At 45.9% G+C, this 17421-nt stretch overlaps 1 protein-coding gene across 6 annotated transcripts in view; it reads left to right on the top strand.

Annotated features, from left to right (window-relative positions):
- The window catches only part of CPLANE1 (ciliogenesis and planar polarity effector complex subunit 1), a 1992329-nt gene that overhangs the window by 1814505 nt on the left and 160403 nt on the right, over positions 1–17421 (top strand). For all 6 annotated transcript variants that reach the window (XM_069221234.1, XM_069221235.1, XM_069221236.1 and 3 more), the window contains one exon: positions 4726–4899. In XM_069221234.1, coding sequence (XP_069077335.1) covers positions 4726–4899 — 174 coding nt within the window. The remainder of the gene's footprint in view (positions 1–4725; positions 4900–17421) is intronic.

Here is a 17421-nt window from a genome sequence, read left to right as displayed (position 1 = left end):
AACATTTGTAAATATATTACATTAAACCTTCATTTTGTACATACGTATTTATTCCATTGCATGGGCACTATTATTAGCATACACAACTCCTACCTCACCCTCTGCGGGGAAAACAATCTAAGATGGAGTCGACGCCCATGCGCAATGGAACCGAAGTGGGAGGAGTCCCTCAGTCTCGTGACTCGAAAAGACTTCTTCGAAGAAAAACAACTTGTAACACTCCGAGCCCAACACCATACGGCGGACTATGCACAGCATGTGAATCTGCAGCGACTAATGCCACGAACAGATGTACACTGGGTAAGTGACATTTTCCTTATATGCCAAAGATGCTATTGTTGTCTTCAACTTCTTTTAAAGAGGACAATTGTAGATTTTCTTTGCAAGAGATAAAACATTCTATGTGTGTCTTATAGTGTAGGTCTGGTTAGGATATACCTTTACAGAGAAAGAGGTATTGTTCATTAGCATTCTATGCTGCTGTAGGAAGTTGGCTCTGCATATACTATTTGAAAGTGAGAGATAGTGTGCACAGAGTCCAATTGTTCCCCTTGGAGGTTGATAGTGGCAAAATTAGATGATACCAATGCTCTATTTTGTGGTAGTGTGGTCGAGCAGTAGGCTTATCAGAGGGTAGTGTTACACATTTGTTGTACACACACAGGCAATAAATGAAAACACCCACTCAAAGACCTAAATCCAGGCCAATAGGTTTTTATATAGAAAAATATATTTTCTTAATTTATTTTTAGAACCACAAGATTCAAATTTTAAGTAAGTACATAAATTGTAAGGTACTCCACACAGGTAAGTATAGAACTTAGATTTAAAACAGTAGTACACACAGTTTTGGTTAAAATTACAAATAGCTATTTTAAAAGTGGACACAGTGCAAAAATCAACAGTTCCTGGGGGAGGTAAGTATTGGTTAGTTTCTTAGGTAAGTAAAGCACTTATAAGTTCAGTCTCCTGGGCATAGGCAGCCCACCGTTGGGGGTTCAAGGCAACCCCAAAGCCACCGCACCAGCAACACAGGGCCAGTCAGGTACAGAGGTCAATGGAGGGCCCAAAACACATAGGCGCTCATGCATCCATCTTGCACCAGAACGCAAAGCCCTACTAAAAATCGAATTTAATGAAAACGGTATACGGACACGGAGACAAGCAGTAATGGCGTGTTTGCACCTGGGGACCTGCAGTTGAATTGTGCTTTGGTGAAGTTTCTAATGCAGGTGTCACAAAAGCAAGATTTAATTAATCAGTACTGCCGCCCCTGTGCTCCACAGGAGGTTAGCTCACAGCCCAATGCCTGACAATGGATTATAATGGCAACAAGCAATGCTCAACTCACACTGGACCAAGCATAACCTTAAGTAGCAACACTCTTTTAAGCTTCAGAATGAGTTCCTAAGGAGCTCAAATTGAAACGACTGAACAATGTGAAGAATCCCTCGACCGATGCTTAGTAACATCAGAAATGTATTTTCTTTTTTAAATAGTGTATCTCCTTTCTTTTTTCACTTTTGTTATGGTTTTAAGTAACTAAACAATAAACTTTTTTTTTTTTTATTAACATAAGTGCCTATGGAGAACAGGGGTGCTCCGGTTCCAGTCTGCTAGCAGTTAAGTACCTGCGTCTTTGGGAGCAGACCGAGGAGGGGGGTTGTAGAGCACTGGGGGGGACACACACACACACACACACACACACACACACACACACTACACACACTCTGCAGGCAGAGCACAGGGGGGCTTCTGAGACCAGACACCGACTGGGCTAGGATGAGGGCCGCCTACTGGTCACTCCTGCACGGGTAGGTGGTTCCTCTTGGTCCTGGGGGTTGCGGGTGCGGTGCTTGGTCCAGGCATCGGGTTCCTTTGTTACCAGGCAGTCGCAGTCAGGGGGAGCCTCTGGATCCTCTCTGCAGGCGTCGCTGTGGGGGTGCAGGGAGGTCGACTCGGGGTGTCCACGTCGTTGGAGTCGCTTGGGAGTCCTGTCTGCAGCTTTGGTTGTCTTGAACTCGAGCCGATGGCGTCGGGAGCAGAGCATGAAGACTCACACTTCTGGTGGGAAGTTGGAGTCTCTTTAAAGTTGCTTCCTTTGTTGCTGTTTCTGGACAGAGCCGCTGTCCTCAGGAGGTTTTTGGTCCTTTAGGTGCAGGTCAGTCCTCTGAGCCCTCAGAGGTCGCTGGTCCCACTGGATGCGTCGCTGTGCAGGTTCTTTCAGTCTGGAGACAGGCCGGTAGGGCTGGGGCAAAGTCAGTTGTCGTCTCCGTCATCTCTGTGGTGCATTTAGGTCAGCATTCCTTCTTGTTGTTGTAGGTTGCAGGAATCTGATTTCCTGGGTTCAGGGTCGCCCCTAAATACTCAATTTAGAGGTGTGTTTAGGTCTAGTGGGCAGTAGCCAATGGCTACTGTCCTGGAGGGTGGCTACACCCTCTTTGTGCCTTCTCCCTGAGGGTAGAGGGCACATTCCTATTCCTATTCCTATTGGGGGAATCCTCCAAAACCAAGATGGAGGATTTCTTAAGGCAGGGGTCACCTCAGCTCAGGACACCTTAGGAGCTGTCCTGACTAGTGGGTGACTCCTCCTTGTTTTTCTCATTCTCTCCTCCAGACTTGCCGCCAAAAGTTGGGGCTGTGTCTGGAGGGGCGGGCATTTCAACTAGCTGGGATGCCCTGGGGTGCTGTAACAACTGGCATGGGTCTTCGAGGCACACTGTCAGGTGTTAGAGTTCTTGCAAGGGGAGGTGAGAAGCACCTTCACCCAGTGCAGGCTTTGTTTCTGGCCACAGAGTGTCAAAGGCACTCACTCCATGTGGCCAGAAACCTGTCTGGTTGTGGCAGGCTGGCAGGAACTGGTCAGCCTAACACTGGTGTTTGGACTGGTATACGGGGGTCATCTCTAAGATGCCCTCCGTGTGCATTTTTCAATAAATCCCACACTGGCACCAGTGTGGATTTGTTGTGCTGAGAAGTTTGATACCAAACTTCCCAGATTTCAGTGTAGCCATTATGGAACTGTGGAGTTTGTGTTTGACAAACTCCCAGACCATATACTCTTTATGGCTACCCTGCACTTACAATTTCTAAGGTTTGGCTTAGACACTGTAGGGGCATGGTGCTCATGCAACTATGCCCTCACCTGTGGTATAGTGCACCCTGCCTTAGGGCTGTAAGGCCTGCTAGAGGGATGACTTACCTATGCTACAGGCAGTGGGTTGAGGGCATGGCACTATGAGGGGAGTGCCATGTTGACAGCCATTTTCTCCCCACCAGCACACACAAGCTGTGAGGCAGTGTGCATGTGCTGAGTGAGGGGTCCCCAGGGTGGCATAATACATGCTGGAGACCTTCTCTGGCCACAGGGCCCTTGGTACCAGGGGTACCATTTACAAGGGACTTATCTGGGTGCCAGGGCTGTGATAATTGTGGGAACAAAGGTACTGTTTAGGGAAAGAACACTGGTGCTCTTAATGTTTCCATGACTTTTTCTCAGTGCCGGTCTTTACTCAGTTCTTTTAGTAAAGAGTATGTTTCTCCTCATAGGTATTCCTATGAATGCACAGTCTCTTTATCTTGCACTAGGCCATTTTTTTTCTGGTTAGAGTCTTTTCTTATTGTTGGGTCACTTATGACACACATTTGACGTACTAGCATGAATGAGCATATTCCCATGTTTTTATGTCTTATGGTTTTATTTACCTGTGGCTCCTTCCACAGGTTATGATGACGTAGTGTTATTTCTCACCTTAATTATTATGACTGTCCAATCTTTTTCTCTTGCTGTAGCCCGGTTTTATGATACTCAGAGACTTTTTTGAAGGTCTCATTTCTTAGTCCCTCCTCCGGGTTACTATGAATCTGGTATTTGATTCTAAAGTAAGGAATCTGCGGCTATATGTCTCTATCAGATGAACAAGTTACTTACCTTCTGTAACACATTATCTGGTAGGGCAGGATCTAGCTGCAGATTCCTTAATGACCCGCCGGTCCTCTGCGCTCTGCAAGCTTAGTCCTTTTAGTGTTAGAGTTTTCATTATGGAAATCTACACCTTGAATTAAAAATGTGGTGATTACTTGACACAGGGGTGTCTTTTGTTCTAGCATACTGTTTTGACATGCAGTTTTTATATGGGGCTCCACGTTTTGAGCAGGGAACATAGTCACAGAAGAAACTGACCTCGGTGCGTCAGTGAGGGGGTTACATGGACTCCGCTGATGTCACATCCAGTGGATGACGTTGATACGGAGTCATGCAGTGCCCTCCTCCGACGAGCAGGAATGCTATGGGAAAAAAGTTTCCCGATCCAGGCTCTCTCCTGGTGAGGATTCTAAAGTAAAGAATCTGCGGTTAGATCCTGTCTCTACCAGATAATGCGTTACTGAAGGTAAGTAACTTGTTTGTCTCTACCAGATAAGGCGTTACCAAAGGCAAGTAACTTTTTCTTATCACATCTTTTCATTTGCATTCGCAAGCCAGTACATGTTTTATACATTATTATTAGAGGGATCATCAGGGCTAAGTGATCAGATATTACTATATAGCTTTGAGTTTCGGCTGTTGAGAATATGTCAATGTGTAGTTGAATCCCAGTGAAACCTGTATTGTAAAAATCGGATCCAATTGACTAATCCCCCTTATTGTAACATAATAAGGGTTTAGGAAACAGTAAATTTGCATTGTATACTGAAGCACTTAACTAAATAAATTCTTCATTTCAGAACACTGCTGTCTGAACACCACAGTCATCGTGTAGCACAGGCATTTACTTTGATGAACAATATTCTTTCTGCAACAAGTCAAGCACCTGCAACTAACCCTTATCACCCTCCTAACTCTCCATTAAGGTTGAAATCACCTCAGAGCATTCAAGGACAACCTTTAACTCGTCAAAGGTAACACTTTTGTTTTATAACACCTGTATTGCATTATCATTAGGCTTAATAACATTTGATCCAAATATTCTTACATAGTTTCATGTCATTGCACCCTAAATTTACATTTGTGATGCTTGTGATGCTTCTGAACGCCAGCTTTTAATAATATGCTGTAATAAGTGTTATTGTACCTTTAGATTTTTTACTTTTTTACATTTATGCTTCTGTAGATTTCTCCACCATGATTAATTTTTCAGCTGATAGACCATAACTTAGCAGTACTATCATAAACTTATTGCCACTGTGGCCTAATTAAAGACTCAGAAGGGTAAACAGTATATTTGAATATGCTCTAGGGTGAAAAGAGGAAACAGATACACCCATGCAAATTGTCTCCTTCAACTCAGTTACATGAACATTGGGTGCCTAGGGAATCTAGAGTAGTGAAGCCATGTGCAGTATCGTGTGGAAAAATTAAGGTATTTACAGAACAGCCTTCACATACCCAGGGATCGCATGCCTAATGATAGGGCCTCTGCTCTCATTGGTAGAAAATTCTGAGTGTGAAGTACACCCCTTATAAGACAGAGGAGCTCTTCAGATTGAAAAACAATAGCCACTGGGTGGTTAAGTGAGCCTTCGGTGAACGGGTATGAGGTAACCTATGAGTAATATGTAGAGGGGAACTGTTAAGACTACTGTAGGGAAATGCCTCTTTTTGTATGGTCACCCCCAAAGTTTTGGACTGATGCGCGAGGTTTTTCGACTCAGTCCACAGAGGCCTGCTAACAAGACTTCAGAGCCTGTATCCTAACCTTAAAGTGTGTATTTTGAATTGGCTTATACCCAAATGGCATAATCTAATTCACTTGAAAGTCACTGATGTATAATACCCAGGGTGCCAAGGGCTTGTATGTTAGAGGGTTGCCTCAGGCATTGCAGCACAGGTTGTGCCACCCTGGGTGTGACAAAGATAAAACATGGCTTCCAGTCTGCCACTGCAGATGGGAAAAGCAGTTTTAAACTGTTAACTCGATTTTGCCATTTAAAAGTGTAGCAAAGCCCAAACCTCCTCCTATAATATGTATAAGGCGTCCCAATGGTTGGTCTAGTGAGAACTAAGGCAGGGTGCAACATATTTTCAGAGCAGAACAGGTATTTTAACTATTCTGACAGTAAAAACGTAAAACAATTTTTTCTGTTAAAGGTCTTGGTAGCCAAGTTGGTAAGTACATTGTTAACACACTAAGCCCTCACCTGTGCCAGCTCCTGAATGGTGCAGCCAAACTTGATACTCCATGGTATCAAACGACTTGTTACATTAAGTCCGAACTGATACTCAAGTTGAAACTAACTTGTTGCAATGCACAACTTTTGCAAAGTTGCCACTTTGTTGCCAAAAATCTCCTGTGCCCTTTCAGGGTTGCACATGGGGTGTGTCCCTCAGACAGATTTCCGCCCTCATGTGGAAACGTGCAAACGGCTTCTAGGAAAGGACACAATAGAAGCCTGTGAGGGGGAGAGGTGTTAACTCACCCTGGCAGGAAGCCACACAGGTGCTGGCCCAAAAGGGAAGTTTCAAAGGAGAAACAGCCTTTGGAGGGCAAATGGGAAACCGTTGGGAGAGGAGCTGCCCTATTGTTTAGCTAGACAGGCGTCACTTGGGACAGAGAGGAGAAACCAGTTATGAAGCTATTTATTTTCAGGAGCATGTAGCCCCCTTGGTAGCCACAGCTCTGGGTTGGGTTTGGGAGCTCTGCACAGTGAGAGAGGGTTCTGCTATATTGAAAGTATGCAGAATAGAGAAGTCTGGGACAGCCAGTGGTGTGTCTCCAATTGTTGACGACAAGGAGGTTTGACGCCCAGTAATAGGCTCCGATGTCTGGGAGTGTCTTAAGTGGTATCCTAGGATGACCATCGAGCCATAGCAGCTTCCTGAGTTTCTCATCAATCTTCTTTAAAAACTCCTCCGGGATGTTGAAAAAAGTGTTCTGGTGTGGTATTTCTGGAACATGACCATCTTGAACATGGTCGCTCTTCGCAGTATTGTTTGGGGTAGTTTTCTTCAACTCTCTGCGTCTGTCTGGAACTCTGCCTGCATTTTGAGAAGGTACAGCTCTAGAGCTTTCTCTCGATTCAGGGTCGCATATATTCAGATATTGTAAACCATCGCAGTCTATGCCTATTCTTCTGGGAAGCACCATGGGGTCCAGACAGCCACCAGTGGGGAATAAGAACAGACATATTCCAGTTTATGGTGTATCCCGAGTGGACTCCATCTCTATCAAATGTCTGGAATGTCGCGGGAATGGACTCCTCCGGGCTAGTAGTGTATAAGAGGATACCATCCATGTATAATGAGCTCTTTTCGTCCTGAACTGGTGACCCTGGAGCTCAAAATCCTATAATGTTCTGTTGCACTCAAACTAGGCAGGCTAGAGGTTCAAGCACTAGAGCAAATAATAAGAGCAACAAGGGACAAACCCTGCTGAGTCCCTCTCTTTACGGGAAAGTCAGCGGAGAGGACCCCCTCAACACACACACAGCAGCCACAGGGGCTTGGTACAGGAGCATTACCCAGAGTCCGTATCATGAAGGGCCAATAAACTGCATCCAATGTTTTTTCTGCATCTAAGGGAATGAAAACGTGTGAGTCTGGGCGTGTCCGGGCCTCCTCCAGCCAGTTATGGAGTCTACATAGGTTATGAATACTTGATCATCCAGGCATGAAGTCGGATTGGTCCCTGTGTATGAGGAGTTAAAACACTAATTAGCCTCGTGGCCGGTGCTTTGGCCAGGATATCAGTTTCTATCTTTAGCAGCGAGATAGGGCCGTATCAGCCTGTAGGAAGTTGGCTCTGTATATACTATCTCAAAGTGAGAGATAGTGTGCACAGAGTCCAAGGATTCCCCTTAGAGGTTGATAGTGGCAAAATTAGTTAATACTAATGCTTTATTTTGCGGTAGTGTGGTTGAGCAGTATGCTTATCAGAGGGTACTGTTAAGCATTTGTTGTACACACACACAAGCAATAAATGAGAACACACACTCAAAGACTTAACTCCAGGCCAATAGGTTTTTATATAGAAAAATATGCTTTTATTATTTTAGAACCACAAGATTCAAATGTAATTAAGTACATAAATTGTAAGGTACTTCACATAGGTAAGTATAGAACTTTGATTTAAAATAGTAGTACACACTGTTTTGGTTAGAATAGCAAATAGCTATTTTAAAAGTGGACACTGCAAAAATCAACAGTTCCTGGGGGAGTTAAGTAATTGTTAGTTTCTCAGGTAAGTAAAGCACTTACAAGTTCACTCTCCTGGGCATAGGCAGCCCTCCGCTGGGATCTCAAGGCAACCCCAAAGCCAAAGCACCAGCAAGACAGAGACAGTCAGGAGCAGAGGTCAAAGGAGGCCCCAAAACACATAGGCTCCTATGGAGAACAGGGGTGCTCCGGTTCCAGTCTGCTAGCAGGTAAGTACCTGTGTCCTCGGGGAGCAGACCAGGGGAGTTTTGTAGAGCACGGGGGGGGCACACAAAAGCACACAAAACACACCCTCAGCGGCACAGGGGCTGCCAGGTGCAGTGTGCAAAGTAGGCGTCGTGTTTTGTATTGAAAATATTGGAGGGACCCGGGGGTCACTCTGGCGATGCAGGCAGGGCACAGGGGGGCTTCTCGGGCCAGCCACCGACTGGGCTAGGAAGAGGGCTGCCTGCTGGTCACTCCTCACTGGTAGGTGGTTCCTCTCGGGGCTGCGGGTGCAGTGCTTGATCCAGGCGTCAGGTTCCTTTGTTACCAGGCAGTCGCAGTCACTGGGAGCCTCTGGATCCTCTCTGCAGGCGTCGCTGTGGGGGTGCAGGGAGGTCGACTCAAGGTGTCCATGTCGTTGGAGTCACCTGGGGGTCCTGTCTGCAGTGTTGGTTTCTCCAAACTCTAGCCGTGTGAAGACTCGCGCTTCTGGCGGGAAGTTGGAGTCTCTTTAAAGTTGGTTTCTTGTTGCTGTTTTTGAACAGAGCCGCTGTTCTCGGGAGGTTCTTGATCCTTTAGGTGCAGGGCAGTCCACTGAGTCCTCAGAGGTCGGTGGTCCCGCTGGATGCGTCGCTGTGCAGGTTCTTTGAGCCTGGAGACAGGCCGGTAGGTCTGGTGCCAAGTCAGTTGTCGTCTCCGTCGTCTCTGCGGGGCTTTCAGATCAGCAGTCCTTCTTGTTGTAGGTTGCAGGAATCGTCTTTCCTGGGTTCAGGGTCGCCCCTAAATACTCAATTTAGGGATGTATTTAGGTCTGGGGGGCAGTAGGCAATGGGGCTGTCCTCAAAAACAGCAGCTCCAAAGCGGATGGGCCCAAAAACCACTAATCTCCTGTATGGATGCCTATTTCATAAAATGGGGGACTTGACCAGAGGACAGGGACCCACGTCCTCTAAAGCAAAACAGTATACAAAAAAGGTGAAGTCCCACGCCGACCGCTGGGGGTCGCGTAACTAGTTAGCATGGAGGAGTCTCGTTCGTTATCGGAATTAACCAGACAAATCGCTCCACCAACTAAGAACGGCCATGCACCACCTCCATGCTAACTAGTTACGCGACCCCCAGCGGTCGGCGTGGGACTTCACCAATGGGGCTGTCCTGACTGGTGGGTGACTCTTCCTTGTTTTTCTCCTTATCTCCTCCGGACTTGCCGCCAAACGTGGGGGCTGTGTCCAGAGGGGTGGGTATCAACTAGATTGGATGACCTGGGGTGCTGTAACAACAGGCATGAGCCTTTGAGGCTCACCGCCAGGTTTTACAGTTCCTGCAGGGGGAGGTCAGAAGCATCTCCACCCAGTGCAGACTTTGTTCCTAGCCACAGAGTGACAAAGGCACTCACCCCATATGGCCAGAAACTCGTCTGGTTGTGGCAGGCTGGCAGGAACTGGTCAGCCTAACACTAGGAATTAGACTGGACATCTCTAAGATGCCCTCTGTGTGCATTTTTCAATAAATCCCAAAATGGCATCAGTGTGGATTTATTGTGCTGATAAGTTTGATCCCAAACTTCCCAGATTTCAGTGTAGCCATTATGGAACTGTGGAGTTCGTAATTGACAGACTCCCAGACCATATAGTCTTTATGGCTACCCTGCACTTAAAATGTCTAAGAATTGGCTTAGACACTGTAGGGGCATAGTGCTCATGCGACTATGCACTCACCTGTGGTATAGTGTACCGTGCCTTAGGGCTGTAAGGCCTGCTAGAGGGGTGACTTACCTATGCCACAGGCAGTGGGTTGAGGGCATGGCACTCTGAGGGAAGTGCCATGTCGACTTAGTCATTTTCTCCCCACCAGCACACACATGCTGTGAGGCAGTGTGCATGTGCTGAGTGGGGGGTCCCCAGGGTGGCATAATACATGGTGGAGCCCTTAGCGACCTTTCCTGGCCATCGGGCCCTTGGTACCAGGGGTACCAGTTACAAGGGTCCTATCTGTGTGCCATGGCTGTGCCAATTGTGGGTACAAAAGTACAGTTTAGGGAAAGAACACTGGTGCTGGGGCCTGGTTAGCAGGATCCCAGGACTCTTTCAATCATAACTAAACATCAACAAAAGACAAAACGTAAGGGGTTAACCATGCCAAGGAAGGCATTTCCCTACACAGCCACATTTAGAGGCTGGTTTCCCAGCTTTTGGTATAACACTATCATGGCTTTACTAAGGTCCAGTGGAAGAATCCATCCTGCCCTGACCCTTAGATACATTTGGAGTAGATGGGGGCTAGTACTGTCATGTTTTTCTCAAAGAACTCCGATGAGATACCAGTGGGTCCCGGCGTTCTCCTCAGTTTCAGTTTAATTATGGTTGTCCGTATCTTGGCAAGGAAGATTTCCTCTTCGAGAGTCATACAGTCCTCAAGTGTTAAGGTCAGCACCAACACATCTTGTAAGTATTCCTCTACTTCTGGCTCTGTTACCTATGTATGTATGCTGTACAGAGACTCGTAAAAGGTTAAAAAAAAAAATCTTCTGCTATGTCCTCATCTTTAGTGTAGGTGTTTCCCTGTTTTATCTCCAGCATCATATAAGCGGGGCTGGATGGTTAGGATTTGGTTGCACACTTCATTGTGTAGCAGTGCTTTATATTTAGCTCGCATAGTTTCCATCTGCCACAGGTGGAGGGGGCCCTGGGGAACTGTGGTCATCAATTCTGCCCTTTTCAGCTTAGATTGTAACACCTCCACTTCTTGCCCTGTCTTCCTTTTCTTTTATGCAATAATATTTTGGGCTTGCTCTTGCAGCACTGTTTATATGCCTCCTATATAGTCACTGCTGATGTCACTGAGGGCGTGTTTTCTGAGAGAAAGAGCTCAGTTTCCACACGGAGCTTGCATACTAAATTTTCAGCCCGTAGTTACCACACGTTCAGGTTCCATCCTAGTCCATTACCCCAAGATTTCTGACCTACAATGATCCATAGAAGGGTGTGATCGGACAGTCCTGTTGCTAGGTACTCGGCTCTTGGAATCGTTCTTATTTCACCCGCTGGGGCAAACACATACTCCATTTGGGATAATCCTAGTGGTTCTGCCATCTTGAAACCAAGATGTGCAGAGGCCCCTGGGAGCATCTGAGTGGCCAGGTCAGGCAGGTGATTTCACAGCCCCTACCTGATAGATGGTCACCTTGCTAGGTGACCTGTCCCCCTATTAGGGCTATTTAGGGACTCCCTTGCAGGTGGGTCCTCAGATTTGACGTGCAAGACTCCACCAGGACTCCTCTGCATTGTTTACTTTGACTTCTGGTCACTGGAATTGCAACTGGACTCTTCAGGAACTGACACGACTGCAGCTCCGGTGATAAGTTTGGTTTGCAGCATTGTTTCTCCAGCTCCTTCCAGCAACTGCAACATTTCCCTGGCTGTGCATCCGCTGGGGTCGACAAGACTTCAGCCTACACCAAGAAGGAATCTCCCTTGGAGTGAAGGGGCCCCTCCCCTGCATCTGAAGGCACCTACAGCAACGACATCCAGCTGCGTGGATCTGCTCTCCTCTGGAACTGCGTGGATCATGCATCATAGGTGGTGTGCATGAGTGATCCTCTTGGTCTTTTCTGCCCTCTATCCATTTTGGAAGACTGTGAGCCCTTGCCTCTCATTGTAGGCCAGTACCCCTGTGCACCAAGACACTTGCAGCAACCAAGGCTTGTTGTCACCTGCTCCAGGGGATCTTCAGGCTCCAAGTAGCCCCGGCCTCCAGCAATTCATCCTTGCACGGACAGTCTCTCCTCTGCTGCTACAGTGACGTGGGACTCCTCTCCAGGTGTGCTGACTGGGCCTCACTGCGACTTACTGTGCCTGCTGCCAGTGGGTTGCCTATGGGGCTGTGACTGCTTCTGCTGGCTCTCCCAACTGCTGAAGATCAGCCTGGACTCCCCCCCAAGGGTTGAGTCCCCTGGGCCTTACTGGTCTTCTTCAGCCTTGCAACACTTCTGCCCTGGTTTGCATTTGCCAAGGCTTGTTGGTGGCCCTCCTGACTGCTGACTTCTGTGCAATCTGATGACTGACATGGGACATCTTCTGTATGATTCCAGGGACTCCTCTGCAGCTCCTTGTAGCTGGTGTTCATCCCCCATTCGTCAAGTTAGATCTTTACCCACAGAAGGGTGGGCAGTGGTTCCTGGCCCCGTCTGGACACTTAATCGATGACTGGACTCTGTCCCCTTCTTTTGCAGGTCCTCTTCCTCTAAAATCTACCTTTGAGTTCCTCTGGTCTGGTCCTGTTCTTGCAAAGTTCCTTTTCTAAGTCCTCTTGTTAGCTTATCAGAAAACCAGGTAACTTACCTCTGCTGTCCTGGTCGTTGCGGGTCATCTAAGTACTCACCTCTTGGGGTCCCAAGTTCTCCCTGCTCCCGACTAACTATTCCACATTCTTGTGTGGGGGACCTAACTTTTCATTCTACTATTTTAGTATATGGTTTGGTCCTCCCCTAGGGCCCTAGCTATTTTCTACAATTTCTTCCAATGCTTGGTGTTTCCTATATATATATGTTCGGTGGCATGTGTAGCTGCAGATACACATGCTGTGCATAGATTGCCATCTAGTGTTGGGCTAGGAGTGTTACAAGTTGTTTTTCTTGTAAGAAGTCTTTTCTCGAGTCATGGGATCGAGTGACTCCTCCTCTTGTGATAGTGCGCATGGGCAGCGACTCCTTTGTTAGATTGTTTTCTTTCCGCCGTCAGGTTTGGACGTGTTTCCTCTCGCTCCGAGTCGGAAAATTTAAATTAACTTTATTCTACCTTCGGTATTGTTTTGACCATGTCTACATCTGCAATTGATCCGATAGTACTGTTGGGGTCAAGAAAACGACCTTTCGGGCGCTTACGCCCTACTTGGGCCTGTTCAGGCCTATCACGCTATAGCCTGATGGATCAGACTCCATTATGATTTTGTTTGTCCTCAATGCCACTTGAAATTCCCTTACACTGATTATCACGTGGTATGTAATCGTTGCTTTTCTCCAGAACACAGAGAGGATGATTGTGAAGCCTGTCAGTCGCTTCGGTCAAAAAAGACATTGCGTGACCGGAGAGCAAGAACACTCGAAATGGTGTTGAAATATATAGAGTCCACCGACACATTAGAGGAGGAGCAGGCACAGAGGGCTGTTTCAATTCAGGACACTGACTCCGAAGCAGAATCAGATGAAGACATCCAACCTATCACAGCGGCTCAGCATGTGAGTACACCTGCCCCTAATCCCACTTCCAAGAAATCTATTAAGGCCTTGGGAGCACCACTGCCGGAAAGCCAGGGTTCCACCCAAAAGAAATTTGTCGGTGACCGACCCTCGGGTTCAGTGCCGAAAAAGGGCAAATCACCCCATAAACAGGCCACGCCTGTTTCGGTGCCGGAGTCGAGGAAACAGATTAAAAGCTCCACCTCCGAACCGACGTCCACACTCTTCGGAGTCAAAAATATATCTGGCTTTGGAGACGAAATCTCAGCTGGTATCTTCGGGACTGAAAAAATTAAGTACCATTTTGGAGCCGAAAAAATCCTTCTACCCAGAAGAGACAGGACTTTCGAGCCGTCTAAAGTACATATCAAAGACAACTACTGAACAATCCTCTAAAGGCAGAAAACCATCTGAATATCAATCTGAGTATATCCAGCCAATCTTGGAGGTTATGGACAGTAGACAGAGAAGGATATATATCCATAAGGAGACAGGAAAAAGTATTGCTTCACCTCCTCCACAGACCAAAAGAAAGTTGGCGTTTCAAGAGACTCTTGATACTGCTCCACCACCAGCAAAAAATATTTAGGAGAAAGGAGAAGCCATCACGTCTACAGCTCTCTCCACCACATTCGCCACAGCATTTACTACCCTACCACCACTACCCTCACCATCACACTCCCACACCTTCTCACAGGGAGATACTGTGGACCCTTGGGACTTGTATGACTCAGATCCTATACAGTCAAATGGCCCAGATCTCTATCCTACCAAACCTTCACCACCAGAGAATAGTACAGTTTACACTCAGGTCAAATCTAGGGCACCTGCATACCATGGGGTTCAGATGCATGCAGAACCATTGGAAGAGGATTTTTTTTTTAATACATTATCCTCCACCCACTCACGTTACCAGTGTTTACCAATGCTGCCTGGTATGCTTAGACATGCTGATGATATATTTAAGGAACCAGTCAAGGCTAGGGTTTTAACCCCAGGAATACATAAAAAATATAAGCCTGTGCCAACAGACCCGGTCTACATTTCCCAACAAGTACCACCAGACTCCATTGTGGTTAGTGCTGCTTGAAAAAAGGCTAATAGCCAGCCTTGTTGAAGAGGGACAAGCAATCACTAATAATCAAATTAGATCTGCCCTTGACACAGCTGATACAGCAGCTGGAAGTATCAACACTAGTATACAATTCTTAGACATGCATGGCTAAGATCCTCCGGGTTTAAACCTGAAATCCAGCAGGCAATGCTAAACATGCCTTTCGATAAAAAACATCTATTCGGGCCTGAAGTAGATACAACTATCAAAAAACTCCGAAAGGAGTCTGACACTGCAAAAGCCATGGGAACCCTATATACCACAACTTTTCGGGGTTCCTTTTGCAAACAACAGTTTAGGAGAGGTTTTAAACCCCAAACTACAGAGGCTTCCACCTCCCATCCCAAACAAACGCAGCAATATTATCCAAGAGGGTCATTTAGAGGCTCCTACGGAAGCCAACACTTTAGAGCCAGAGGAAAGTTTAATACCTTGAAGAGTGTCACCACTTCCCCAAAACAATGACTTCCTCAACATCCCACAATCCCACACGTCTCCTGTGGGAGGAAGACTGCAACAATTCCACTCTCACTGGCAAAACATCACCACAGATCAGTGGGTACTTTCAATTATCCGCAATGGTTACTGCCTAGAACTAATTTCTACTCCACCAAAGATTCCCCCTCTCTCTCACAGACTCTCTCCAGAACACAATGCTCTGCTAAAACAAGAGGTACAATCTCTATTACTAAAAGGAGCAAAAGAAAGGGCCCCAATATCACAACAAGGAAGAGGAGTATATTCACTGTATTTCCTTATACCAAAAAAGGATGGTACTCTCAGACCCATCCTAGATCTCAGACCACTAAATCTATACATCCTGTCAGGATATGTTCGCATGATCACTCTTCAGGATGTAATTCCCCTACTACAGAAACACGATTACATGACTGCTTTAGATCTTAAAGATGCTTACTTCAATATTCCCATACATCCAGCTCACCGCAAATACCTAAGATTTGTAATAGCGGGCAAACACTACCAATTCAAAGTACTTCCCATTGGCATAACAACAGCTCCAAGGGTTTTCACAAAATGTCTAGCTGTAGTAGCAGCTCACCTCAGAAGACAACAAATGCATGTCTTCCCTTATCTAGACGATTGGCTAAAAAACTCAAGGAATATTCTACAGTGCCAACAAAACACTCAATGCACAATAGATACCCTACACACATTAGGGTTCACAATCAATTACCAAAAATCTCATCTTCAACCAGCACAGGTTCAACCTTACCAAGGTGCAATTCTCAATACTCAGAAAGCATTAGCCAACCCAAATCCACAAAGGACACAGGCTTTTCAATTCCTCATATCCCAAATACAGCTCAATCAGAATTATATAGTAAGATTCATCATGAAACTATTGGGAATGATGGCATCATGTACAGCAATAGTACCGCATACAAGACTAAACATGAGACAACTGCAACAGTGTCTCTCACAACAATGGTCTCAAGCACAGGGTCAATTACAGGATCTAATGTTGTTAGACCGCCAAACTTACAAATCTCTGCAATGGTGGAATCACAACAACTTAATAAAATGGCGGTCATTTTAGGACCCAGTGCCTCAGACCATAACAACAACAGATGCGTCAATGACAGGTTGGGGAGCTCATCTCAACAACCTAACCATACAAAGGGAATGGAACTCAACACAATTAACTTATCACATAAACCATTTAGAATTGTTAGCTGTGTTGTTGGCCCTAAAAGCTTTTCAACCTCAGATCAGGCACAAAACAGTCTTAATAAAAACAGACAATATGACAATAATGTATTATCTGAACAAACAGGAGGGAACACATTCATCTCAATTGTCCCTTCTAGCACAAACAATATGGAAATGGGCAATTCACAATCAGATTTCCTTGCTAGCGGAATATATCCCAGGGATATACAACCAGTTAGCAGACTTACTAAGCAGGACGCAGCAACAAATACACAATTGGGAAATTCACTCACAGGTACTTTAACAGTACTTTAAAATGTGGGGAACACCAGACATAGACCTATTTGCAACAAGCGAAAATTCAAAATGCCAAAACTTCGCATACAGACACCCACACCCCCTCTGTCCAAGGGCAATGCTCCATAGATTAACTGGTCAGGGATATTTGCTTACGCTTTTCCCCCTCTCCCGTTAATTCCATTTCTGGTCAACAAACTGCATCACACATCTCTCACCATGATACTCATAGCTCCCACGTGGGCACACCAACACTGGCACACAACACTTCTGGATCTCTCAGTAGTACCCCATCACAAACTTCCAAACAGACCAGATCTGTTAACACAGAACAAGGGTCAAATCAGGCATCCCAGTGTACTCAAATTAGCGATTTGGCTCCTGAGGTCATAGAGTTTGAATATTTACACCTTCCATTAGAATGCATGGAAGTTCTAAAACAAGCACGCAAACCAACAACTAGGCAATGCTATGCAAACAAGTGAAAAAGGTTTGTTTACTACTGTCAACCTAAAAATATAGATCCACTTAAAGCATCAATACAAGATATTGTATGTTACCTGCTTTATTTACTAAAAGCAAATTTAACTTTTTCCTCTAATAAGATTCATCTCACGGCTATATCAGCATACTTACAAACCATACAATATACTTCTCTCTTCAGAGTCCCTGTCATAAAAGCCTTTATGGAAGGACTATAAGCGTAATATTCCACCAAAAACTCCACCAGTTCCTGCACGGAATCTC

The sequence above is a fragment of the Pleurodeles waltl genome, chromosome 1_1 (assembly GCF_031143425.1).
Source record: "Pleurodeles waltl isolate 20211129_DDA chromosome 1_1, aPleWal1.hap1.20221129, whole genome shotgun sequence".
NCBI lineage: Eukaryota > Metazoa > Chordata > Amphibia > Caudata > Salamandridae > Pleurodeles > Pleurodeles waltl.
This window is presented reverse-complemented; position numbering and strand designations above follow the sequence as displayed.